Source organism: Zingiber officinale, chromosome 2A (assembly GCF_018446385.1).
Source record: "Zingiber officinale cultivar Zhangliang chromosome 2A, Zo_v1.1, whole genome shotgun sequence".
Taxonomy (NCBI): Eukaryota; Viridiplantae; Streptophyta; class Magnoliopsida; order Zingiberales; family Zingiberaceae; genus Zingiber; species Zingiber officinale.
In genome coordinates, this window is record NC_055988.1 from 9,832,053 (window position 1) to 9,858,099 (window position 26,047).

The following is a 26,047-nucleotide window of genomic DNA, read 5'->3' on the forward strand; positions in this document are numbered from 1 at the left end:
TATGAGGTATAAAGAACATACATATATTATTTTAATAATTAAAATTTATAATTTTTATTCAAAAATCAACTATATTTAAAAATCATAAGATGATAAATACCAACGAGGTCATAATAATAATAATAATAAAATGATTAAGTTGGAATTAGAAGCTACTAATTTTTGCTTCTTTTTTTATTAAATTTTTTGGATAAAAAATCAATGTCAATTGAATATTTTTGTGCTAGAAATATCAAGTATTCGTGAGTTATTTAAACGCATTAATAGCTCCCTTTTTTGTTTTTTTTTTAATTATCATAGTTGCAACAAATAAATAAATATATCAATTTATTTCTTCCCCAAAAATATTGTTTATAGTAACATTTAGAAAAATCTAAAATCGATTTTTAAATTAATAATTAACATCATTTTTCCAAACTATGACCGTACAAAATGATCAATATATTTTATATATAAATAATTCTCAACAAGTATTAATGTAAATATCTCTCAAAATCACAAATTAAAACTTAACATTTTAGCTCAACTAGTCCACCCCCACCTCCCTTCATGTCTTACAACTATAAATACCGATATGTTATTACAAAGAGATAAGTTACTACGTTTTTAGTAGATCAAGCAATCCTTAAACTCCAAAAATGTCAAGCGGAAAGAAGACCACCAAGTGCAAACGAAGATCGATGATACAAAAGATAGAGGATAAAGATGCTCTGTACATTAGCTTTTCGAAGAGAAGGAATGGAGTATATGCTAAGGCGAGTGATCTCTCTACTCTTTGTGGTATCGACATACTAGTATTGATTTACTCCCCTACCGGTCGGCCCTACTCCTTCGGCAGCCCTACGGTGGAGTCAATCGCCAATCAATTCCTTTGCAACATGGGCTTTTTAATCTCTCATGATTCATCCAGTCATGAGCAAGAACATCGCAAAAGGGTGGTCCAAAATTTGAACCATAACCTCCTAGAGGTGAGTCACTATGTGGAGGGCCAGAAGCAAAAGAAGACTGAGCTCGATGAGCAACTTAGGGTGGGCACTCAAGGGCTCGAGTGGATCCAAGACTTGAAGGATGTAGCGGATCTTGAGGCACTTGATTTACTCGAGCAATCATTATGGATGCTCAAGGCTCAAGTTGATAGACGCGTCAAGTATTTAATGTCTCTTTCGGTGGGTTCAAGCTCTACCATGGCAATGTCTCTAGACCCAATTCGTCAAGTCTACGGCATGAGCATAAGTCACACGACTTGACTGTATCGACGCATCCAAGTACTTGCAATCGAAGAATAGTTTTTTTTTTATCGAGAGCAATATTTATGACTACTGTTTCATTAGAATTGTTAGATTCACAATATGGCACATTATATATGGTTTTTAAAATAAAAGTGTGAAAAATTTTATAATATTTTTATGTGAAAGCTCTTCCTCTGAATGTTTAAATAATCTATAATGAAAGTCATAAACAAACAACTCTAATCCTTTGACTGATTTCGAAATTCAAATCTTCTCACATTCACACGATAAAAATTTTATCATTACGGTAAATTTTCCTTCGATTAACCAATTATTCCTATCAATAAAAAATAATAAAAAATTATTTTTTTTCCTTCAGGTTATTCCTCTGGATATTCCATTTCTAATAAAGTATTTCCTAAAACAAAGAAAATAATTAGTGAAAGAAAATGGTAAAAAAAATCTATTAAAAAAATAATATTCTGAAATATTTTTGTTCGGTTTTTTCAAAGGAAAAAAAAAGAAACAACGAGGGTAAACTTGAAATTAAATCCATCCCTAAGACCCTAACTCGTGTTTTCTCTTAATTAATTATATTTGCTCAGATTAATCGTTCTAAATTCCCTTTTCAAATAGGAGGGCAAACTTGAAATTAAATCCAACCCAACTCCCTCCTCCAGATCGCGACATCGCGCTCGATCCCGTGCCCTACCCCCGTTCCCAGACCCGCGAAAGCTTGGTGCGGCGCCGACGACGGCGGCGCGTGGACAGGAGCGTGGTGCTTTCCACTTTCGTCGTCGGTTCCGGAATCCTCAAGACTTGTTGGGCGCCGGCCGGTAGGGCTTCCACCGCGGAGCCACCGTGGGAGGTTCTTCGCTCTCCGGCCCCAATTCTCCGATTTTGCAGCCGCCGAAGTAGTCGACGCTTTGGTGGGTAAAAGCCAAGCAGCAGCAGAAGGAGGATCTCATGCTCAACTCTTAAAACACGAGATCTCTTGTGTATCACTCCGTTTCTAGAAAACTTTGCTAGGGTTTCTCTGATCACATCTGTAGATTTTTTCTTTAATTTTCTAGTGGAGCATATCCGTTGCGTTTCGTGAGCAGCTCGGTAATTTTGTTTATTGTTTAATATTTTTTACGGTAGCATATGCACATCTTATGTTTCCCTCTATCTAAATGCTTTTGCTTATCCTGTTTATCTAGTGTTTCTCTTTGATTTTATGCAGATATCATATACAGGCAGTTTTCTGCAGGTTAGTTTTGGTGAGGTGGACTTGAAGGCGTGCTTGGAGCAAAAGGTTCTTGAGTTGTGGTTGATCGTTCTCACATCCTTATTACTGTTGATTCTGAATTATTATTATTTATTTTGTTTTGTGATCATTCATTCCTATGGTCAAGATGGTTTTAAATCCTTAAGTTTCAGTCATATTTGCTCTGAACTGTGTCATGGCATAAAGAAGTTGTAGGATTCATCTGAAGTCATGCACACCGTTCACCTCTAATAAATTCAAAGGTGTCAAAAAAGTTAATGTTAAATATTTATTTTTCGTTTTCAATTTTCGAATTGTATTTTTGTGTAAATGAAAATTAAAAAATAAAAAATTCAATAACCGAACACAACCAAATGTTTGGAATTTTTAATATATATATGCCAAGTGTTTTCTTTTCTATAGTCACATCCATTTTCCTTTTTAGCATTAATTCATTGCTTTTATACCCCCATTTAATGTTTATAGACCAAAAATTGTGGCCCAGTCCAAATTTATGAACCTTGTTCAACCACTAGTACAAGGGTTGATCGATAGAAAATATAAAAAATAGGTTGATTTAACTGACTCTTGGTTATTAATCCAATTTCAGTTCAGTCTCAATTTCTTCTGCACTTTTATCAGTGAACTGAAAATGATGAAAAAGACTTCAGTTGTAAATAGCAATAAAACTGATCTCACAGAGATTGTTGTTTTCTCCCATTGTTCTTTCTAAGTTTGTTTTCACCTTTTACTTTATATTTTGTATCTCTTATTTGCATGAATTGAGGAGTGCTGACAGCAAAGAACAAATACATCCTTGTTTTACTTTTCCATTTTTTCCTCCTATTTAGTTTCATTTATTCTAGTCAATTTGTCTCCTTCTGTCTACCTTGTGTCCTTTTGCTTTTGATTTAGTTAATATAGAGTTTCCTTATTGATTTTTTTCTTTTGCCTTGAAAGGCTCTCTCTGAGGTGAGTATAATTTTCTGTTTCTTTTCCATCTTTAGTTGTTGAATCCAAGTATTTGCTGATCCAATGTCAGATTCTGGTGGGATGACAAGTAAGGGTGCTGAGCCCATCACCATAGTTGATTCGAGATCCACCGAGGTATATATACATTTGTGATATCTAGTTATATGCAGGAGAATAGAAACACTAGTTATTTATTTTAGATGATAATCAATTTTGCAATGCAGCTGTACAAATTATTAATAGCAATCTTATGTGTCTGTTAAATCAAACTTTAATACCTAGGCAATCTATTCTAAGCTATCAAATGCTTTATTGAACTATTGAAGCATTCAATTATTAATTTGAATTATATGTGATGTAGGATTGGTTAAAAAACTCTTTACCTAATCTTACGTTTGCTTCTCTTGTTTCCTCATTTCAGCAGCCTAAAAGATTTATCCTGCTTTTCTTTATTGTTATAATTTGCAAGTCTTAAGTAGTTGCTTTTCATGGCGTACCTTACTCTTTTTTTGTTGAACATGTTTATTCAATTCACGATTGTATGTGATGGTAATTCTAATGACTTATCAATCTGCATAAATTTGCAATTTGTTTTTTTCGTTTTGGCTAAAGTCTGAATTCTACTATTTTCAGCAGGTGTGTTTACAAGTTATTTTATACTATTCCTTTAGAAGTATCTGCATACTGTTGCTAAAGATTTGAACTTGACTACATTAAATTGTCAATCGAATAATCAAAATTTCCTTCAATGAAGTTTCCTTTTATTGTTTGATATACTTAATTGATATTTCTTGCATATTTAATGCTTATTTCTATAATAAATTTATCTTAGTCCCATTGGAGAAGTGGTATCAATGATCGTGCCTGTGTTGGGCATGACGCGGGCTTGATTGCCTATTTTTTCATTTCGGGGGAATGTGCTGGCTCAGGCTTGAAAATCCAATAATTATAAAAAATAAAAAGGATAATTTAAAAATTATTATTGTTTAAATCAGATTTTTTATATAAAATTTGATTAATAAAAAATCTTGGTATTAAAGTTGATATTTTTATTAAATAATATTTAATATTGTTATTAATGTATAACTAAAAAATGAAGCTGAATTCAAACCATGGATTGTGTCGGGTATGACTTGCCCTGTGCGTTTCAATCTTGGTGCTTAGTTTGGACCACTGGGTGTTCTGAGTCAGACACCGACATGACTCTAGTCAACATGAGACATACCGAGCATGGCCCAAGCTGTTCTGTGACATATAGGGACATGGATAGCTTGGCTCATTTTACACCTTTACATGGGAGAGGCCTGGGAGGGTACTCATAATCTGAATATTAATAACTCATTTTGTATATAAATTTCTTGCCTTTTCTCGTGTTATAAGGTTATGCACATTATAGTGTTTTGAAGTTTTGCACAACATGATTGTATTTTTTGAACAATTCCACCTTTTATCAGATAGTTGATTCTTTGTCAACATTTATTTCAAGATACAGGCTGTGGATGTGGCACAAACACATGGGTCTTTGTATTCATCATCACAGCCTGCTGTTCAATCTTGGCCCTCATCCACTGGAGAGCAGAGCGTGCCGAATTCTAGCTATTATTATGATCCACAAAGTCAGGTCTCTATGTCAGGAGATGCCCAAGGAATGTCATTCACATCTCATGCATCGACCTCGTCAAATCAAGTTGGAGTGAATTCTACACAACCATACTCGGGTTATGCACCTTACTGTTCTACCGTACCATATAACTATAATTCAGTGGGATTCCAGAACTATTATTATAGCAATCATCCACTAGGAAATGATTCTACGACTCAGCAAGTTGAAGGAGATCAAAATCCAGGTGCTGCATATCAGCCTCTTAGCGCATTTCCGAATTCAGGGTCTTATGTTGCTCCTACTAGTTATTTAGGCACTTATTACAATGCTGGTGATAATCAGACCGGGACAGGGTATGAAAACAACAGCTACAATTATCAGACAGGATTATGGAATGATGCAAACTATCATAACTACCCGCAGCATCTTTATTCAAGCTACACAACTTCAGCAACAACCGTGGCACAGAGTTCTACAACTGCATCAACGAATTCTCTTTATTATCAGCAACAATATAACAAGTGGCCTTATTGTTACAACCAAGCTATGCCTGCTGTTAATGGGATAGCAGGGACTGATAACTCACATGCTGGCCCCAGTCTTCAGTCTGCTGGATACTCAGCTGTTGGTGTTGGGGCTGGTTATCCATATTCCAGTAACCAGCCACCTCCACCTGGCACAACATCATGGAGAGAAGATTCCAAGCCGCCTGGTGTATCTTCTTTTCAGGTATGTGTTCTTTTGAGCCATTCTTTGTGAAGGAATGTCTCCCCCTAATTTCTAAATATTTGAGGTGTTATGAACAAGGATTTGTGTGAGCAATTTCTAAAAGAACCATAGTATGATGAATTATAACAGGTTCACATTTGTTCAGGGCATGACAGGATACTTGAGCATTGTCTTTTAATACGAAGACTGTTTTAGTTTGACATTGTAATTGACATAGTTTAAGATACTTGTCCCTACCTTCAATCTCAGGATGCCTCTCAACATGCGGCTAGTAGGTGTGTTATGCTTTTTATTTACACTGGATGATACTATCAATATACTATTATTTTAGTATCACTAGTATCACTTGTCCCTACCTTCTATCTCAGGATGCCTTTCAACATGCACCAAGTTCTTGAAGTTTGTTCCATGCCATCCTTCGCTTCACCTTCAAGTTCACCTCGTTATGAGCTTCCAATCCTTCAAATTCGCAGTTGCTTTATGCTCATCATCCTAGAGTTCACCTCCAAGCTCCTCAAGCTTGTTTCATTCCATCCTTTGCCTTGCTTCACTTTGTTATGGATCCTTGAGCCATCAAGCACAAATGATTTCACATCACATAAAACCGACTTGACTCCATCAAGTCAACACGCTCCACGAGCTTCATGTGTCAAGTTCCTTCACACTCGATATACACATTAAAAATGAACTTTGACTTAAATTCTTTGCCAAACACATCAAAACAACAGAATTAAAGTTGACTACTTGGGAGCATCGTAACACTAACATATACCATCTCACCTTAACTCCCATGTCATCTTAACTCTCAAGTCACTTCGAAGAGCTGAATGGGAATTCTTGATGGAAAAAACATTCTTGTATATACTTTAAACCAAAAACCATATAGTCATTTCTCCCTGATTGGGATAGAGGGATATCAAAAATTTGATAACCAAACACCTTAAGGTGTGTGACCGAATTGGAATCTCTGATTCCACCTGTTGCATTTTATTTTCTCTTTTTTGTTTTCTTTAGTGAAATTTATACCTCTCTTTTTTTTGCCTTCCTTTTCTATCCTCCTAGGAAAAATAGCCTAGGAACTAAGCCTTGTAAATATGTTATTGCACCATAACTTTTGGGGTCACGATCAAGATCTTAGGACCTTATATGCCTAATTCTAGATATGTTACAGATAACACAATGATAAATTGTATTTTTCAAATATTATTTTTGGTTTTTAAATTCTAAGTTCTGACAATCCTGCAGTCCCAATCTTAAACTCCAATCTTGTTATGCTTTCACTATTCCTAGAGGATATTGTTACAGATTACCTTGCTAATATATAGTCTTACTACCTATAAGTGGGCTACTTGTCATATTGATATTATAATTTCTACTTAGTTCTTGAAACTATTTAAATAAAGATGACCAATTTGCATGCACTGATGGAAAAAATGGTCATGAACTTTAATATTAAGATGAACTTAGGGTTTCTTTTGCTTCCGGAAACATTGAAGTTAAATCATCAATAAGGAGTATGGACAAGGATAAAGTTTGCTTTGGATGTGAAAACTGAGTATTCTTTTAGTTTGTAACAAGATGAATTACTATTTTAAATCATATTGTTGTGAGTTATGTGATCATCAAAAAGTTTATCTTCTATGTTTTATATTTTGTTTCCATTTGGTTTATGGAATATGTTAGCGAATCATTTGTATGCATCAAATATTGAGTATTTTCTATCTTGTTCTTTCTTTCTAGTTGCTTATAGAAGTTGCTATTGCGTCAGTAGTTTGAAGATATTTCTTATTTTTATTCATGGTGTTAGGAAGCTGCTACACCATATAACGTGAACAAAACTTGGGAAGTTGTTCCTCCTGCGATGCAGACTCCCCCAGTTAATCAACAATCATACTTTAACAATCTATTGAAACCAACTCCTCTTCCAAATGAGAACCAAGATAATCAACCAAAGGTTATTTATTCACAAGCTCCCCACATTCAACATTCTAGTTCTAATCATGTTCCAGAGATATTTCAGACACCACAACAAACAACCCCAACTACAGAGGTCCGCCAGTTTTCTAAAGTGCAGATACCTACAAATCCTAGGATTGCTCCAAATGTGGGAGCTAGTTTGCTGAAGACACAAAAGGAGAGTTCTGGTACCAATGCACCAACTAGACCAGCTTATGTTAGTGTCTCAATGCCAAAGCCCAGTGATAAATCTTCAGCAGAAGACCATGGGAAGACCAAGGTGATTGTTTACATTTTTTTCTCGTGCTGCCCGTGGCTTTGTTTGGAACAAGGAGGCATGTGAATGTTCTTTTTTCCATGTTTCTAATTTCCAAAAAAAGACTGTTATATATTGTTGATTGCTGTTTATTTACTGTAACTTATATTATGTTGGCTTCATATTTGGCACAAAGTCTTTATTACATTATTTATCTAAACCAAACATATTTTTTCACCATTTTTTGTCTGCTTTTGATATATTTATTAGGGAACCTTCCCGCCATCATTATGTGCTTACGTGGATAGGTCTTTTGCTCGTTGCAAGGATGATTCTCAAAGGTCTGCTAATGAAAACATATTGAAGCAGGTGAACCTTTCACTAAGACCAAAATTATTGTCTTTTTCTTTGATATGAATTTCCTTCATTCTATTTAAATCTTTCATGTTTCTTTTTCGAAATTCAGGTAGTTAATCTTCAGTTTATTGATTTTCTGCTCTGACACAGTTTATGTTGAGCAAAGTATAGTTTGATTTCGAAGACAATTACACAACAAGGTTTTCCATAGAAATAATCATAGTCCACTGTGTAAAAAAATGGGAGATAATTTTTTTTTAGCTTTTGAAATTAAATATCTACTCAGTTGAAATTCTCTGGTACTTTTGAATGAGCTTTTGGTGGAGTCACTGTCAATTTTTTAAACAAATGTTGAATACCTCCAAATATTTCCTTTTTCCTTGCCTTTTTCCTACAAAATTGAAGATGGAAGTAAAATGATACATAATGGAAACTCTTTCTATGAGATATTACATGCAATACGATCAATTTGGTTTGTATGCTTTTCTATTTTACTTAACAATAGAGTGTTGAGAAGCAAGTCCACACTGAATAGTTAAGAGTTTTGAAATATGGCGCATTGGATGATACATCTCTATTGAAATTAGGCAAAATTTGAAATTTCACAAATCAAATTATAAGTGAGAACATATTTAACAATCAGTAGTCAACTAAAAAATTCCCTTCACTCAGGTGTTCTCAAAATCATAATCTGTAATCAAACAAGATGGAATAACAATTGAGAAAATAATTAAACATAAATAAATCCACTGAAAATTTCCAATTATTTTGGTTTTCAAGATTTTGATTTTATATCTATGTGATATTAATGATTTTCATTTTCTTGGGTAGACAACTCCCTGATGCTCATTATGCAGGTGATTATGTTTAAACTATTTTCTCATCATTTTGTTTTTTTCATTGATTTCTGCATAGGTGATTGCCAAAGCAACTGCCGATGGAACACTGTTTACTAAAGAATGGGATATTGAACCACTTTTCACGTTGCCAGTTGAGCAAAGGTATCCCACAATTTATGAATATTAGATATTGTCATGATTCTTCAAACAACTCATGAACCTTGACAATAAGTTAAATGGGATGATGAGCTTTAGTGCCATATTTCCTAGTTGCAATATCCAGTGCTCTACATAACTCTAATGGCTTCTTGATGGTTTTACCTTATGTAGTGATCAGCAGAGTGGCTCTCCATGGCCTATCACTAAACGGAGCCCTAGCAGGAGAAGAAGTCGATGGGAACCAGTTGCAGATGAGAACTTGAATGATAAACTCACATCTGTTGATGATAATGCAACAAAAAATATCAGCTTGGGACAAGTTGAAGCAGCTGAAAAGGTAGTCTTCTACAGCAATGATCACAAAATGACCATTGGTGGTACAACGTACAAACCTCTTGTAACTGTGGTCATCACCCACTGATGCAACGGGGAAGAACCTTCAGTTATCTCAATTTGTTTAATCAGCAAAGCAGAGAGAACTCTAATTAAGCAAGACTCAAAACTATTGGGACCTACTGAAGCTTCATCAGTGTGAATAAAAATTCAATGATTAACACCATATCACAATAAAAATGCAATACCTTCACTCTAGAACTAATCCTACCAAAAATAGTAGTGGCCACTGTTGGCCGGAACAAATCTGCTGTAGCTCATTACCTCTCCACCATCCTTAGCATAATTTGATACAATAATAGATAATAATCAGCACAAATCATTATTAATCCACATGGAGAGGAAATGGTCTCACCTTAGATGCCTTACTAGTGTTGTTGCTTGTGGTAGTTAAAAAGATTCCCGGTGGGCATATGCCCTCAGGAAAAAAAAACACCCTCTAGAGTTGGTGGTCGGCTATAAGCTGATCTCGTGATTTACCTCCTGTCACATAACCTGGGGATAGGTTGTGAGAGACGCTTAGGGTGAGCATAATCACCTTTTACTACAATTATGTTAGTTAAAAAGACACCAATCAAGCTTGTAGTTGTTGCTGCCCACATGAATTACTGAAGATTGCTATTGGATACTGGATCACTTACATCATCCTTTTTTAAATCAATTAAAATTGATGCTAAATCCACTTTAGATTAAAATTAAATTTCATGTTGATAGTTTTTTTTAATGAATTCTTTATGAAAACCTAACATCAACTCTATTTTAACAAACTGTTGATATATATATATATATATATATATGTTTGTTATATGTTTCCATTTTATTTTCTTCTTGGTTTAATTTTGGTATTTGATTGACCATTTGCAGGTTGCTGTCAAAAACTCTGGAAGCAAGTCAGTTAATGGTTCTGTTGGCTACAAGTTTCTTCCCTCTCAACAGCAATCTATTTTACCTAAATTTTCTCAGCGGGCTATGAAGAAGCCACGCTTTTCTCACACTTTGAGTGCAACTGAAAATGTTGATCATTCAAGTGATAGTGACAAAGAGCAAAACCTGACAAAGTATTATGCTAGTGCAATTGCTCTAGCTGATTCACCGGAGGAAAAGAAAAGGCGTGAAAACCGGGTTAAACGCTTTGAAAAAGGACATGGAAACCAATCTGACTTGAAAATTTCCAGGTCTAAAATTGCTGCTGGAACTGGGACATACACAAGTAGAACCAGTGGTTTGTTAAAACCTACAAGTTATGAAAATGGTCAAAGCAAGGCCGTGGAGGACATTGACTGGGATTCTCTCACAGTCAAGGGGACTTGCCAGGAAATTGAGAAACGCTATCTTCGTCTTACATCTGCACCTGAACCTTCCACTGTAATAATAGTTTGTTTCATTCGGTATAATTTATTTGCCCGACATAAAGATAGTTTTTCTTAGTGCCACTATTATTGTGTATTTGTCTCCAATAATATTTATGGACTTCCGCACATCTATTTTTCTTTATAATGAGTTAGACATTACTTTTCAGGTAAGGCCAGAAGAAATATTGGAAAAAGCTCTACATATGGTTCAGACATCTCAAAAGAGTTATCTTTACAGATGTGATCAGCTAAAATCCATTCGCCAAGATCTCACTGTACAAAGAATTCAAAATACACTTACTGTCAAGGTTTGTAAAGCTTTGATCGGGTGAATTAAGTATATCTTTGGAAATTATTGTTTTCAAATCATTATTATTTTGGAACAAATAAAATAGTTAACAAGTTTTTTTTGTCCATTCAGTAACCTAAACTTTTACCTTTTCTTCATTCTATCAGCCCAAAGGTCACATGCTTAGTCTTTGAATTCTTTATTATAGGTGTATGAAACTCATGCTAGGTTGGCTCTGGAAGCTGGTGATTTGCCTGAGTACAATCAGGTTGTTTCCTTGCTTTCTTGGATGCTTATCAATGTTTTTTTTTGTTTTCCTCAACTGAATTTTGGCTCCTTATCTTTCTATTCTTATTTGAGGGTAATATCTGTTGTGCCTTTTCACATCTGGAGTATTGGATGATATTTTTTTACCTTAGTTCGTATGGATCTTGTTTCTAATGGATCATCCTGAGTAATTTGCAGGTCTCTCTTTCATCTGACAGAACCTACAAATTTTTTTTCCTTATATAAAGCGACGAGCATGTTTCTTATAGAAAAAAAGGGCATATAACTGTATCATCTACTCTTCTAAGCTGTTAATAAAAGATAGATCTTTTTGATGTTGCTTTGCAAAATATAGGCAAACAAGCTTGGGGTGTTATTTTTATTTTTATTTTTTGATATTTTGATATTACGAATAATCTAAATGTTATTTAGTATCTGTAACTATATTAGCACATTATTCATTTTAGTGTGCATGAGTTTCACACACACTCATCCTCCATGATATGTTTTCCAGTACTGATGTTGATATTTCTATGTTTGTTGCTTGTATGCATAAAAAATGTGATGCATTCTGTTACATTTTGTTATCAGGGTACATTAATATCCATATTTCTTCAATCAATTGTGTTTAATGTATATAAGCATGTGCAACTTGCAGTGCCAATCACAGTTGAAGAGGCTCTATGCTGAAGGTATCAAGGGATGTTATATGGAATTTTCTGCTTACAATTTGCTGTCAATTATCTTGCACTCCAATAACAAAAGAGAGTTATTATCATCAATGGCAAGGTATTTACAATGGTTTTTTTTTTTAATTTTCATATAACTATTTCAGTTGTTTTTGATTTTTTTTTTTTTGCAACTACTATGTTTCCAAATTTCATGTATAGTCAGCTAGATAATAGTTTACTATAAGTTTGAAGTCTAATAAAACATTTATCTTTCTAACCTAGTGAACTTGCATGCTTTTGTATCTAAGGGCAATCACATTGATTTGAATGTTAATATATGTCACCTCTTCAAAAAAAACATAAATTCATATGCCACATACTCATTATATTAACACCTCATTTTTCTTAACACATCTCGCATTCATTTTAATATTAACACTCATTATTTGTGAATCTCACTATCTACTCATTCATCTTTATTCTTATTTTACATTAAATAAATAAATATATTTTCAATTTTATTCTTATAATTTCATCCTCATTAACTGCGTTCAAAGAATTGAATGTTGACGTATATGTGAGTGTCACCCACATTGGTTGTAATAGCATTTATGTGTTAAACTTCCTAATTGCAAGGTATTAAAATGTGAATCCAAGTGATAGCAGTCAAAGCTGTTGGTATCAAAATAATAATAAAATAGAGAAGAGAAACAAATTCAACATATATATATATAGACACACACAACATACACAATAATTGTATCCTTAATGTAAATGCAAATAAACAATTTATAATTTATAAATAAGTATTAATACATAACAACAATTAAATATTTTATTTTTCACATTGAAACCAAGATAAACATAATAAAATACAAAATTCAATACTAAATAAAGGACAGTCCGGTGCACGAAGCTCTCACCATGCGGGGTTTTGGGGAAGGATCCATTGTACGCAGCCTTACCCTGCTTTTTGCAAGAGACTGTTTCTAGGATTTGAACCCGTGACCTTTTGATCACATAGCAACGACTTTACCATTGCGCCACTCCCCTTCACAAAATTCAATACTCCATAGTATAAATCTAAATTGCAAGAAAGCATATAGCTAACTTTTAATTTGTGTCATACTATAATATCAAAATATAGATAAGATAACTAATATAAAAAAAACTCAAAACTTGTCAAAAATTCTATTTTTTTCTTAGACCTTGCATAGATTTTAAGGGGGAAATATTTGTGTAGACAACCCCACATTGTTAGAATTAACATCATTTTTAATATTGTAGAAAATGATCCTACAATTCATGATGATGTTCAAATTGCAATTAATGCCTACGACATCATTATTTGTTTGTTAAACAAGCGGATATTTGACTAGATTCAGGACAATAGTGCAATGGCTACTACACATTTACTTATTCCACACTTTTTTATTCAATCTTTTTTCTCTCTCATTTTCTTATTGATTTGTCTTCAGGCTATCAGCTGATGCAAAAAGTGATAAAGCTGTGAAACATGCTCTCTCAGTTCACTCTGCTGTTTCATCTGGGAATTATATCCTCTTTTTCAGACTCTACAAAGAAGCACCCAACTTAAACACTTTCTTCATGAGTATCTCCTCTCTCAGTTTAACTTCAGTGTTATTTGTTAACAATTATTTAAGGTAATCATTTGATATAGATATCTACATGGAGAAGATGAGATTTGAGGCGATGAAATGCATGTGCAAGTCATATCGCCCAGTTGTCCCTGTTTCATATATTACTCGAGCCTTGGGCTTCTCAAAATCGACTCAAGGAGAAGAAATTGAGGATGCAAGCATCGATGGATATGAAGAGTGTGAGGAATGGTTAAGGGCACATGGAGCAGTTATCACTTCTAGTAATGCAGAGTTGCAGCTGGACACAAAGGTATTGCACAATTTCTAGTTTTCTTTCTTTAAACTGTGAAGATAGTTGAGATTCTCTGGAAGGAATATGAGGTTGGATGTGATTATTCACATGCATTAAGTAAAAAATTCTAATTCATTCATGGGAATATCCAGAGTCCCTGTCCACTGAACTGGAGATGTAGTTCCCACTCATTATTGGATAGCCATTGACCTAATTACTGGGGTACCTTATACCACCTATCTGAATTCTTGGCAAATTCTTCCATCCTGACCTGTCATTAGTAGTTCCTAGTGTTTCCTGTCCTTTTTGGGCAGCCAAATGAGTATCCAAATTTGTTTAAGCTGCATTTTTCTTTGAACTTCTAGTGGACATAAGGATTTTGGAACATTTAGAAAACTAGATTAAATACTTTCCATGCTTTTAAGCATATACTAATAACTCAAAGTTGCTTTAGAATTAATTCAGAATAGTATAAATACATTTCTAATCTGAGGGGAAAAATTGGAATCGAATAATAGTAGTCATATTGTCTTAGAGTGGAATTTGTTCTATCATTGTGCTACATTTAGCTGAATGATTCTTTAGGGAAAATGGCCACTTCGTCAAATTTTGGCTCACCACAATTTTTGTTTTAGGCTTCTGCATCCACACTTTATATGCCAGAAGTAGAGGATGCTGCTGCTCATGGAGATGCAAATCTTGCGGTTGATAATTTTCTTACTAGGACATTGTGATCGTACCTGTAGACGTGTAACAATGATTTTGGATAATTTGATTGATCATGCTCATGTAAGGGAGCTACGTACAGTAATAAATGAAGGTGAGGATGAAGATATAGCAATGCTTGCCTGTTTTATGTGGCAACATTCGTGAAAACAAATTGGGTGAACTTTTGGCATAATCTCTCGATGAGAGGAACCGTTCGTGGGGGCAAATTCTAATCCAATAGCTGGCCATTTTGTGTAATGGCTTGTTATGAAGTGAGATCAGCACAAAATAATGAAGTTCTGTATGTATAAAGATGTTCTGGGATTAACAGGTTGATTGAAGATGAAAGATCATATCAGTGTCATTCAAACTTGTAAGCATGTAAGGTAACTTCTATGTAAATTTAAATATATCAAATGAAAACTATTAAATTCAAGCTCCTACATTTGCTATGCTTTTAAATAGCTATTTATATTCTATTTTAATACATTACAGTTACATTTATTTGTGTAATTTATGTTCTGATTCTGAAATTAGTTTGTATGCTAAAATGCAACGAATATCTTGCAAATTTATGTGCACTAGGTGAAAGGTGTAATGCTTTGGTAAAAATGAATATGTACATGTTTTGGTAGAAATAATTTTAAGTGTTTTTAGGTGAAATGACACCACCGTTTTTTCAGCGACACAAGTGTCTTATTAATTTCTCAGATATACAAGGACCCGTGTTTTTCAGAAAAAACTTCTGGTACCGATCATCCTTCAACTTTGTATGATATATATATATATTTTAGAATACTTTAAAACAAGTATTAATACATATAATCTAACATTTCTACGTGATATTTGATTTTATAACATGAACATGTACTTGCCTCGTGGTGCAACAGAAATAATTTAGTTGCTGTGTGATAAACACAGAAGATTGCTGGTGATGTGGTAATTTGTTATTGGAAAAAAAAAGGATTAAAAAAAATCAAGTTTACAGTGCAACAAGTAAACTTTCCAAATTTAAATGTTAATTAGTATAAATGTCACTTGGAACACACTCCAATTAACAACCGAATCTAAATTGTGATTATCAAATCAAAAATTCAACATGCAGGAATAAAGAATCAAAATCTATTAAATGAATTCTCATTATGATGGATTTTTCACCAAAATTGGACTTGAAAAAGCCGACTGTTTTGGATATTTTATAAACATATCCAATTCTTGATATCTAATAAGGAATAAAACGAAACAGCAACTTAAATATGCCTAGGCCATGGAAGTTGCCCAATTCTTCTTTGCTCAAGGCTTGAGGGCTAGAGCCAGACCAAACCTGGAAGGTGCACTTGCTGCCTTCGGATCAAACTCAGCGGAAACCGTTATGAAAGATTTTGGCCTCCACTGGTGCTGACACAGCACTGCAGATTTTCCGCTGTTGTTAAAGCAAGTCTTTATCGTAGTCAATGGATCGAGATTGTGCGAGCTTCCGATGGCAAAGCTGTTCTCATATGTGTTGAACTTACGAACCATTTCAGCAGCCACTGCAACACCATTGACTGGATTGAGCACATGAATATAGGAGGCTTTCAAGGTCTCTCCCTTGTCAGTTCTGCATAGAACATTTAAAAGAGATTAGCCGGGAATACAAATGATAGATTCGAAGAAAGTGCCATTCACTATCTTGATACACCAATTTCTACATAACAATCACATTAATATGCAATATTAGTAATGATAATAATAATTAGGGGGAGTACTTACAATATAAGAGCAGCAGAAAAATCATGCTTGTTAAAGCCTATCCCGGCATTGTATTTGGTTAAAGAAGCAGACGCACTATCAAACCCAATCTCAGCTCCAACACTAAGTTCCCTGCTGCCAATTGCTGCAGCAAACTCCAGCAATGGGGTTGGTGTCAAGCCAATGCTAGAATTAAAAGCAACTAGGCGATGAAAGTACTGGACATCCAGCTGCAACAAGAGACATTGCAACTAATCAGATTCTAACTGCTTGTTAATAACTAGTGTGAGTCGCGATGCTGAGTGGGTGCAAAATGAGGGTGAGATCGCGGATGATCTTCTAGAGGCAACCCACATGTATGCAAATTCATTGGCTGTTACTTTTGGCAAACTGCATTAGATTGAGAGGAAAAGATGGCATGGTCTTGCAAAATTTAAGCAAAGTATAACTTTTCAAAAATTGAAAAAAGGGACAGCATGGTGCACGAAACTCCAGCCAATACGAGATCCGGGGAAGAGTATATTGTACGCAGCCTTACCCTCCTTTACAAAAGGATGTTTTTGAGACTCAAAGTCGTGACCTTTATGTCATATGGCAACAAGGTTACTCTTGCGCAAAGGCTTCCCTTCTTTTTCAAAACTTGAAAAGTGAATTGAACAATTAGAAGCAGAGTAAAATTTCCTCTAAGAAAGATAAATCCATGGCCTAAAACTATTACTTGGCCATAATCATTACTAGTGAGTTTTTCATTATACAACGTAACAATATCAAAGTCAAAAGCAACACTATAAGTTTGAACATGTTAAGGCAATAGTTTTACAATTTTAGAATTCTCTGACTTTAAAAAAATTATATGGACAAAATGTGATATAGAGTAAAATAATATAATTTTATTTTAAAAAACATTACAGAAATCAGCAAATATGAAGAGGTGAAACAACAAATTAGATAGTTAATAGGCTGACACCAAAGTCACAGAAACCAAGATGTATCAATGTCATTGTACTTATATGGTTTTAGTTGTGGACTTGTGCCAATGCAAAATCCAACGCTGAATGATTCACCGACACATATTTATGGACACATGGAGAAATTAATTCCAATACCAAATCTCCTAGGGGCATCATTTAATAGGTGTCTTAAAAATTATAAATTAATTTTAGTAGGATTCTACTAAATCCAATACTTCCATCCAATCCATACATCACTCATTTTGGTATTAGGAATATATATAATTATTAGTAGAGAACCTTATTAATTTTTTGCAACTTATTGTTCTAAGAACTTATCTATTGACTTTATATTTTTAATAGACTTATATTTGGAAGTAGAGAAGATAAGTGGAAGCGATTATATTGAGTTGAACATGAAATGCTTTGAAACATGCAAAAGAATGCCTAGTGTCAATGTAGCTTGATACCAAAATTTTACATGTTTTGGCCGAAGTTCAGAACATGATATTGTAAACTTTGATACAAATCATGAATGATTTCTTAAAATAAACTAGTTCTATCATGTGACATTTCTATAACAAAATATTGATATTATATGAGAATGCACATACATTCAAACTACGTCTTCTAAGGTATATAGTCCTTGAGATTGTTGACCCATACTAATTTAGTATGTTTCAGACAAGTAACTGATAGAAGCATAGATTGACGCCAAATATTTCCTAATTAACACTCAAAGAAAGAAATATACTCCCGAGGAACATTTACTTTCCAAGGCATGAAAATTATCCCAACCCATGTACCTATCTCATGGGCAATAAGAAATAACCAAGAAGAACCTGAGTTACTGAAGAAATTGCATCACCATAGGTGAGTAAGCTGTAAGCAGAGTAATAGTTAGGTTTGTGCATTGTAGGAAACTAACCTTGCCAGACTTCTGATCAGGTAGCTTGAAGCTTAACTTAGTCTTGGCACCAGCTAACAATTCATCTACAGAAATTGTTGTTGAGATCTGACAACAGATATAGCATGCCTCAGTTGAAATTATGAGAATCAGCCTCTAGGTAATGCATAGCATGCACATAAGGGATTACAAAATACAATTGGAATTCATAAAAAAATATAGTTGTCAATTTGAGGAACAAGGCAATTCGCAATTGGAAGCCAATTGACTGTAGTCGTACACTAAAGAACATGAGTATGTTAGCACATTGGTAAGGACAAATAACCACTTACATTGGAATTGGTATCAACTTTGACATCAACAAGCGTTTTACCACTTCTGTACTGAGTACTTATATCACCAAGAAATTGTTCATTCACTTTAATGCCAGTAGCTGTAAGGCCCTGAATCACCAAGTGAAGCTCATTGAGATGCAAATGCCAGAAAAGGTCCAAAATGAAACTACCGATGAAGTACACATTTACACAACAGAATACTCATTTTCATTAGAGTAAGTCTCCAATACTGAACTGGAAAATTATTAACGTCCAAAAAAATTAGTATAGTATCATTTTCTAAGTCCTTAGGAAGAAAAAAATCAAAATGTAGTAGTATTTCATAGACATATAGTCAGTAACAAAATTGTTCAACTACTCTTGGAACTCAAAAGTCCATACGTCGTCAGTTTTAGAGGAATTGCAAGACATGATCAATCAAGTCATAAGAAATCAACAAGAATAGGTAAATCATCAAGATAGCCAATATACTGTAGGCAACAAAACATGGAGCACATTGGTTTGGTTAACATGCATTTCTAGTTGTTAATTTCACAGTTTAGCTAGCATATTAGAGATAGTTTGATTATGCTATTTGGATTTGATCTATAAATGTATGATCCCAATATGAGTTAATAATAAGCCTGGGGCATTTCATTTTTATATGGAGACCATGGAAACAAGCATCAGAAATAATTAATTCAAAATACAAATATAAAAGCAGGAAACATTGCAAAATATGAAACACAGAGTACTTGCCCACCACTAGTTCTGCAAGAAGTAATGCAGCATTTGGTATCCCACATTGTGTAAGAGAGGAAAACTAATGCAGGCTAGCAGCATTTGTTACTCAAACACTGAGAGGACAAAGATATGGGGGATGGCAAGTAACCAGGAGTAAAAACTCATCATCGCAATATGGCATCAGTCATTGTTTCAAATCTCTTTCCATATTGATCGGTTTAGTAAAATTTACTTATTGTTCCTTCCATGAATCAAAATGGGCACGACACTTGTTGGCATGTGTTACACTTACATTTTCTGGTCATGCAACAGAATTTCAAACTTGTATCACCAATATCAAGTGATACAAACCTTTAACAAATAACTCTTCCTCTTTCCTCTCTTCTTCTCCACATCATCTTTTGGTTCTGTGATAGTCCTCTACCAGTTGTTCCTATATAATATCATAGTTATATTTGGTAAATAATCTCATTGTTTTCATGACCATGTTTGAATATGAAGCACAACTTTTGCCTTATAGATCCGCACATTATCTGTCTAATATAAAGGAATAACAGTGAGCAAACGTTTGCATCTTGAACAATGGGTCCATCATCATCATCAAACCAAGTTAGACAATCAAATCAAGCACTAAATGTAATTAATCATAAACACCCCTCTTATCCCACTATCTGAGGGTCATTTCATTATAGAAATCAAATGAGCTATGAGCTTAGCAATGTACTGACTGAAAGTTACATTTATTTTCAAATTTTAAAGAGCAACAAGAGAAAGATTAACTTATTTGTTACTTGAAGAGTGGCAATGAAACGTTCACAATTAACAAATAAGTCAATTGTGGTTCTTACCAGACCAGAATCATTTGATGAGGAAAAAACAAATTTATGATCAAAGTTGTAATCCTTGGTCAAAAGATCTGTAATTGATAAAAAAACAAATATGTAAATATGCTAACACATGTAAACAAAGAAAACGTATAATTACTATACCACTAATTACATGTACAAAATTAACATAAAACAAAGAGACTAAACAGTTTCTAGTCACAAAATCAGGATGGACACTAAACCAAGAGCAAATTCTCAATTCTGCTTGCATGCACGAAGCACATAAGAATCTACCCCAAACATTAGACTGGAGAAAGTCTTAGACAAGGTAGTATAACAGTTCAAGTATTTGTCAGATCAATACACTATAATCAACCAACCAGAACGGTTTGACTCTATTTTTTTAATGGATGGATGTTTGTAAGGGTTAATTAATAAGAACGGAAACAATGTGCAAAATAAGAGAAATATAGATACTTTGGTGATAGATGTGGGAGTGAGTCAGTCTTAGTTGGTTTAGTTCAGATTACAGAATGGTGGTCACATTCTGAATTGCACTCAAACAGAAGGTCAGAGGTTGACAGACTAAATTATACCATTTGATGAAAAAGGTCAGGAACCCAGGTAAAAGTTGATTTTTTAGGCAACTATTGAATAATAACTTAGGACCCAAAAGTAGATTTGTGAAAATTTTAATGTTGAATAAGTGTGACATAAATATAACTGTATGTGCTCAGAACTTATGCTTGAAATTGAATATGAAGTCTAAACCACAACAACCAGTTGAATGGGTTCAACAAACATATGGTAAATCAACATTCTACCTTTTTTTACCAGAATCCAGAACATGTTTCTTAATGCTTATATTCAATATAAACATAATTATATAAATTGCCAAAAATGCCCACAGAATACTTGTATTACTTTATAGTGCACAAATATTTGATTACCAGTGGTACTAACATAAATTTATGAAAGGAACACGATCATTGTCATATCATTCAGTTATTCTAGACAAAAGTTCAACGGTCACTCTAGTATACACGACAAAAATAATTGATCAACAGACATGAAACTCTCCATATATAGCATCTTATAGCGGAAGCTATATGCAATGATGACCTATAATGTCACATTATAATGTGACATGCTAGAATCTCAAGGTGTAGCAACAAGGGATCAAATGGCCACAAAATTGTCATGAAAAAACAAGCCATTACCTAAAAAATGAAAGAAAAAGCCGCAAAAAAAGAAAGCAACAGCAAATTTATTGAATTTTTCTCAAATCCAATGAATTTGTAGCCACAAACAGCAAGTTATAGTATAATGATTGACAATATACTAAAAATGGAAACATACAGTAGGCGCAACTTTATCTGCTTAAGTACTAACTGCAAAACGAGCAACATGACAAATTTTAATGGATACACACAGATTGCAAAACATTACTCCTGATACATCCTACAAGTTAATGCCAATGGAATATCCAATACTTGCCTTTTGCTCTCTTCCCGATCTCAGAGAACGGTGCTGGACCAACTGCCATCTTTAGTAAACAAAAAAACCTGTAAGCTAATATCTCAATTGGTGAAGGTACTTGAGCATATATATAAAGGACACAGCAGAACAAATCAATGAAAATATGCGAAAGCTCAGATTTACCAGTCAATACTCTACACAAAAGTATCACCCAGAGCAATTTGCGCTGTGCAATCGTGCAAGATAGTCTCAAACCCACCCAAACACCCCATTTATTATTTCATTTCTCTTTGAAATGAATTTCCCAGGCTTCAACAGTTTTTCTTATTTGCTTAAGTGATTGGGGAAACTGCAACTCAGATTTAGACACCAAATAGTGTGCCAATGAAAATAAGATATAGGTGCTAATTAAGACAATCCTTCAAAGTTTGACCTTGACACATTTCTTGCAAGACGATAGGCACAGAGAAATCTTTTGAGCGGAAATGGGACTGTTATCATAACTACAAGAGCGTCCTATCAAATAATTTAGTCAAAGTTCGACTAAACTAAATTACTACATAAATGTTTTTCATATCATGGTCAGACCTCTCAAAAATATGTTTTTTTTTCATCAAAAGGAGAAGGAACAAGTAAGAGATAAAACTGTTATCCCACTGTTGCTTCTCGACGAGGAAGACAACGATGAGACTTACCTGTTGCTGAGTCTCAACGAGGAAGACGATAAAGTGCAGTGCTCGTCACTGGGAGAGGGCCTCAGGAGTCTTGCCGCTAGGAGATGAGTGACCGTGGAGGAGGTACGTACTCCCGTTGCGTGTCCGCCTCCGGAGGCGGACGAAGAAGATGGGGGGCCGGTTAGGTTAGGGATCGAAAGGGGGTTTTTACCGAAAAAGAAAGGAAAACTATCAGGTGGAGGTGGGCCCAGTGAGGGATCAGCCACTGGGCCCGCGACAGCTGGATTTATACATAAACTTAAGACTATAACCCTAATTGAATATTTTACATAATTTAAATTTTACTATAAAAATAAATACGCGATAATAAAATGACACTAATTTTCTATTGTTATTATTATTAGCACTTAAATATTCATCTTTTCCGATTAAGTTTAGTCTGTCTAGAAAATTACAAGTTTAACCTGTCCAAAGAAATACCACAAAGCCTACAAGATTTATCCCTCAAATCTCTCCACTCAATAATGCTTTCAGCCAAACTTCTTTCTCATCATCTGGTACGGTGAAGAAAATATCTATAGTCTTATGATCACAACTAATTTTTCTTATCGCTTTGTGTTATTCCAACATGCTAAGCCTAGGTAACTTTGTTAAAACCTCATTGATTTTCAGTTTTTTTTCAATGTCTTCATCATATTCTAATGCTTTACTTAATCGGTTACTTGCATTGCTAAGTTCTTCCCCAAGAATAGTTGTCGTCTCTCTAACAACTTGAGATAAATCTTTAGTGCTCTCGCTCTTTTTCCTTTTTAGCTTAGAACTCTTTTCATTTGATCCAAAAATGGAATCTTGGACATATGAAGCAGAATCTCCATCAATACCTATACTTTCATCATGATTGTCATTTGCAACTTCATATAATTCTTCCATAATATCAGTAGGAACTTGAGTATCTTTCTCAGATGCACAGTCTCGACCAAAGATGACAGAAAGTTCATTATAGTAAGCTAATGACTTATATCTAAACTGTTTTGCATTTCCATGAGTATATAAAAAAAAATTATACTACTAACTAAATAAAAGAAAATAAAAATAAAATATTTTAATAATAAAATAAATTACCTTAATATATTCATTCAACACGACTTTCTCAGTTGTAACACATTTTTTATGAGTTCCAATCAAAATCTCTGCTACCAACTCCATACAATATGTGATGCATAACGCTCTGGAGCTTCTGGAAGGTTCTTAACCTTTATTCAATGTGTGATTTTGCCTTAATTCCTTATCCAGGCAAGTTAACCTCAATCATTTGTTGTAACTTTTGTCCATTGTCCTGGCCTAAAACCTTTCTCATTCTTATTTCTAGGCTTTCTGACATTGTTTAATTGTATCAATGCTTCAATAAGTGCAGCATCTTCTTTAGTAGACCATTGATGTTTGTTTTTTATTGGTCTTTTGAGTTGTAAGATTCTTGAAGGTTTAGAAGTCATGTTCACCTATAGCACAAAAAAATAATAGCTCAAATAAAGAGAAATAGCCAAAAGTCCTAATTACAGCTAGCTAAAAAGCTAGCATAAGTCACAAAAATAGCTAAAAGTAAAAAATCTCATACTTACAGAGGTCACATGTAAAATTAAAAATTGTAATTCACAGTAAAAAAAAATCCTATGCTTATAGAGGTCACATGCTTACATAATCAAAAATCCCATGCTTCAATCCAAAAAAAAAAAAACATTGTAATTCAACATAATCTAACTAAGCTAAAACACAAAATTAAAAATCGCAAGACATGTCACATGTAGATTACAAAGAAATAGAATAAAGACACTGTCTTTGCCCATTTACAAAAATCTAATAATTCATAAGAATTATACAAATAATCTCATCTAGATCTTTTCCATTCATTAAACATATCATTAACCAAATTATCTCGCCAATTGCTAAATTCACTCGAAATCTCAATGGTTAATACCGTGTTGCCACAAATTTCATCATCACCCTCTTGTTGACTATCCAATCTTCTCTCCAACCTTCTTTCTGTAAGATCCCCAGAAAAAATGGTGAAGAAGGCAATATGTCATAATAATTCAATTTTGAGTTCGGATCGGATAATAAGCTGGACTTCTAAGTATCACCCAACAAATTTTAAGTAGCCCAAAACATCTCTCTACCATATTTCTAGCAGTCGAATGCTTCATATTGAAAAGCTCTTGAGGAATTCGAGGTAGTCGGCATGCTTTCCATTCATTTAAATGATATCTTTGACCCTTATATGGTGCTAAAAAGCCTTCACAGATTGTGTAACCGGGATCGATAAGGTAATAATATCCTATAAATTGAATAAATGTATTAAAATAGATCACAAACTTAAAACACAATAAGGTATTTAGGATATTTTGAAAAATTCATTAGCACACCATGTGGGACTTTATTCCATTTTTCCTAGTGATTACATCTTGTAGTACTCTACTATCTGCTATTGAACCTTCCCACCTAGATAATACATATGTAATTTCATATCTTGGGAACAAACATCAAGCACATTAGTAGCAATTTCATCCTTTCTTGTTAGATATCTAAGTCTATCTTTTGCCAGTACTCTAACTTTATGTGTGTCTCATCCAAAGCTCTCAAACAATTCTAAAAGGAACAACTAGAAGACAATAGGAAAAATATCATAAATTCTAATTTTAAAAACAAATGTAATAATTACCTTAAACCATTTTTATCTACAATCTATTGAGTTTGCTATAATTGGCTCTAGATTTTCGAAAAACACATTTTGTAGATGAACAACATTTAAAAATTAGGAAAAATGCCTACTAATTGTTTCACTAGACCTTTTGAATCGAAATTGTATAGTTCTACTCTTGACATGATGAGCTAGCAAATGTAATGATATTGCTATTTGCTCATCTACCTCCATATATCTTCTTCCTTTTAGGTCCCCTTCACTTTCAAGCATATAACACAACTTTGCAAAACTACTCCTATTCATTCTTAGTTGTGCTATGTAAGTAGTGCCATTCTCATATGCTAAATTATATATCATCCCTCTCCTAGTAAAAACATCATTCTCATATTGTCTTTTCAAGCAATACGAACTATTACACCATTCCACTAAAATACAACACATTTGAAAAATCCAATTCACTATATTCAAGATCTCTAACCAGTGCATTAACACAATAACTAGTTTCCTTGTCTCATTATATTCTAGGTCTTTAAACTAAGATGAGTCATGTCTGTAAAATAAATAAGACCAATAAATGAAAAGATTGAGCTCAACAAGATGTTGATTTTGATAAAAACATATAACAGGTTTTGAAACTTGAAAGTAACATATACTTATAACTACACTAAAAAAAACATATATTTAAGAAATTAAATTGAGAAAACAAAGAAAACCCCTCTAAAATGAAAACTGAATTGAGAAAACAAAGAAAACATTATCATCTCACAAACCAATCATGATGTTGATCAACATAAGTAGAGC

General features: G+C 33.9%; 3 protein-coding genes across 14 annotated transcripts; 2 read left to right on the forward strand and 1 right to left on the reverse strand.

Moving 5' to 3' along the window:
- Positions 1-680: 680 nt before the first annotated feature.
- Positions 681-3,211, forward strand: LOC122043534 (agamous-like MADS-box protein AGL28). The gene is made up of 4 exons (XM_042604164.1): positions 681-1,147; positions 1,866-2,097; positions 2,455-2,526; positions 3,089-3,211. Exons 1-4 carry the CDS (start codon positions 681-683, stop codon positions 3,209-3,211), a joined length of 894 nt encoding a protein of 297 aa, XP_042460098.1.
- LOC122040669 (SAC3 family protein A-like) lies at positions 1,879-15,365 on the forward strand. 11 transcript variants are annotated; one of them, XM_042600081.1, is made up of 15 exons: positions 1,879-2,336; positions 2,455-2,540; positions 3,486-3,585; positions 4,937-5,782; positions 7,590-8,018; positions 8,265-8,363; positions 9,267-9,352; positions 9,521-9,686; positions 10,607-11,107; positions 11,262-11,402; positions 11,592-11,651; positions 12,309-12,439; positions 13,800-13,933; positions 14,003-14,232; positions 14,850-15,365. In XM_042600081.1, exons 3-15 carry the CDS (start codon positions 3,514-3,516, stop codon positions 14,946-14,948), a joined length of 2,994 nt encoding a protein of 997 aa, XP_042456015.1. In that variant the 5' UTR covers positions 1,879-2,336; positions 2,455-2,540; positions 3,486-3,513; the 3' UTR covers positions 14,949-15,365. The 11 variants fall into 11 exon arrangements, with proteins under 11 accessions (XP_042456015.1, XP_042456013.1, XP_042456020.1 ...); XM_042600079.1 differs by having other exon boundaries at positions 2,455-2,526; XM_042600086.1 differs by having other exon boundaries at positions 2,455-2,526; positions 3,521-3,585.
- Positions 15,366-16,022: 657 nt separating this feature from the next.
- LOC122040671 (mitochondrial outer membrane protein porin 6-like) lies at positions 16,023-22,741 on the reverse strand. Of its 2 annotated transcripts, none has more exons than XM_042600090.1 (7): positions 22,570-22,741; positions 21,893-21,941; positions 20,417-20,484; positions 18,843-18,953; positions 18,532-18,618; positions 16,675-16,883; positions 16,023-16,522 (listed from the first exon to the last, which is right to left on the reverse strand). In XM_042600090.1, the coding sequence occupies exons 2-7, from the start codon at positions 21,939-21,941 to the stop codon at positions 16,216-16,218; spliced, it is 831 nt and encodes a 276-aa protein (XP_042456024.1). In that variant the 5' UTR covers positions 22,570-22,741; the 3' UTR covers positions 16,023-16,215. The 2 variants fall into 2 exon arrangements, with proteins under 2 accessions (XP_042456024.1, XP_042456025.1); XM_042600091.1 differs by having other exon boundaries at positions 21,893-21,960.
- Positions 22,742-26,047: the final 3,306 nt, after the last annotated feature.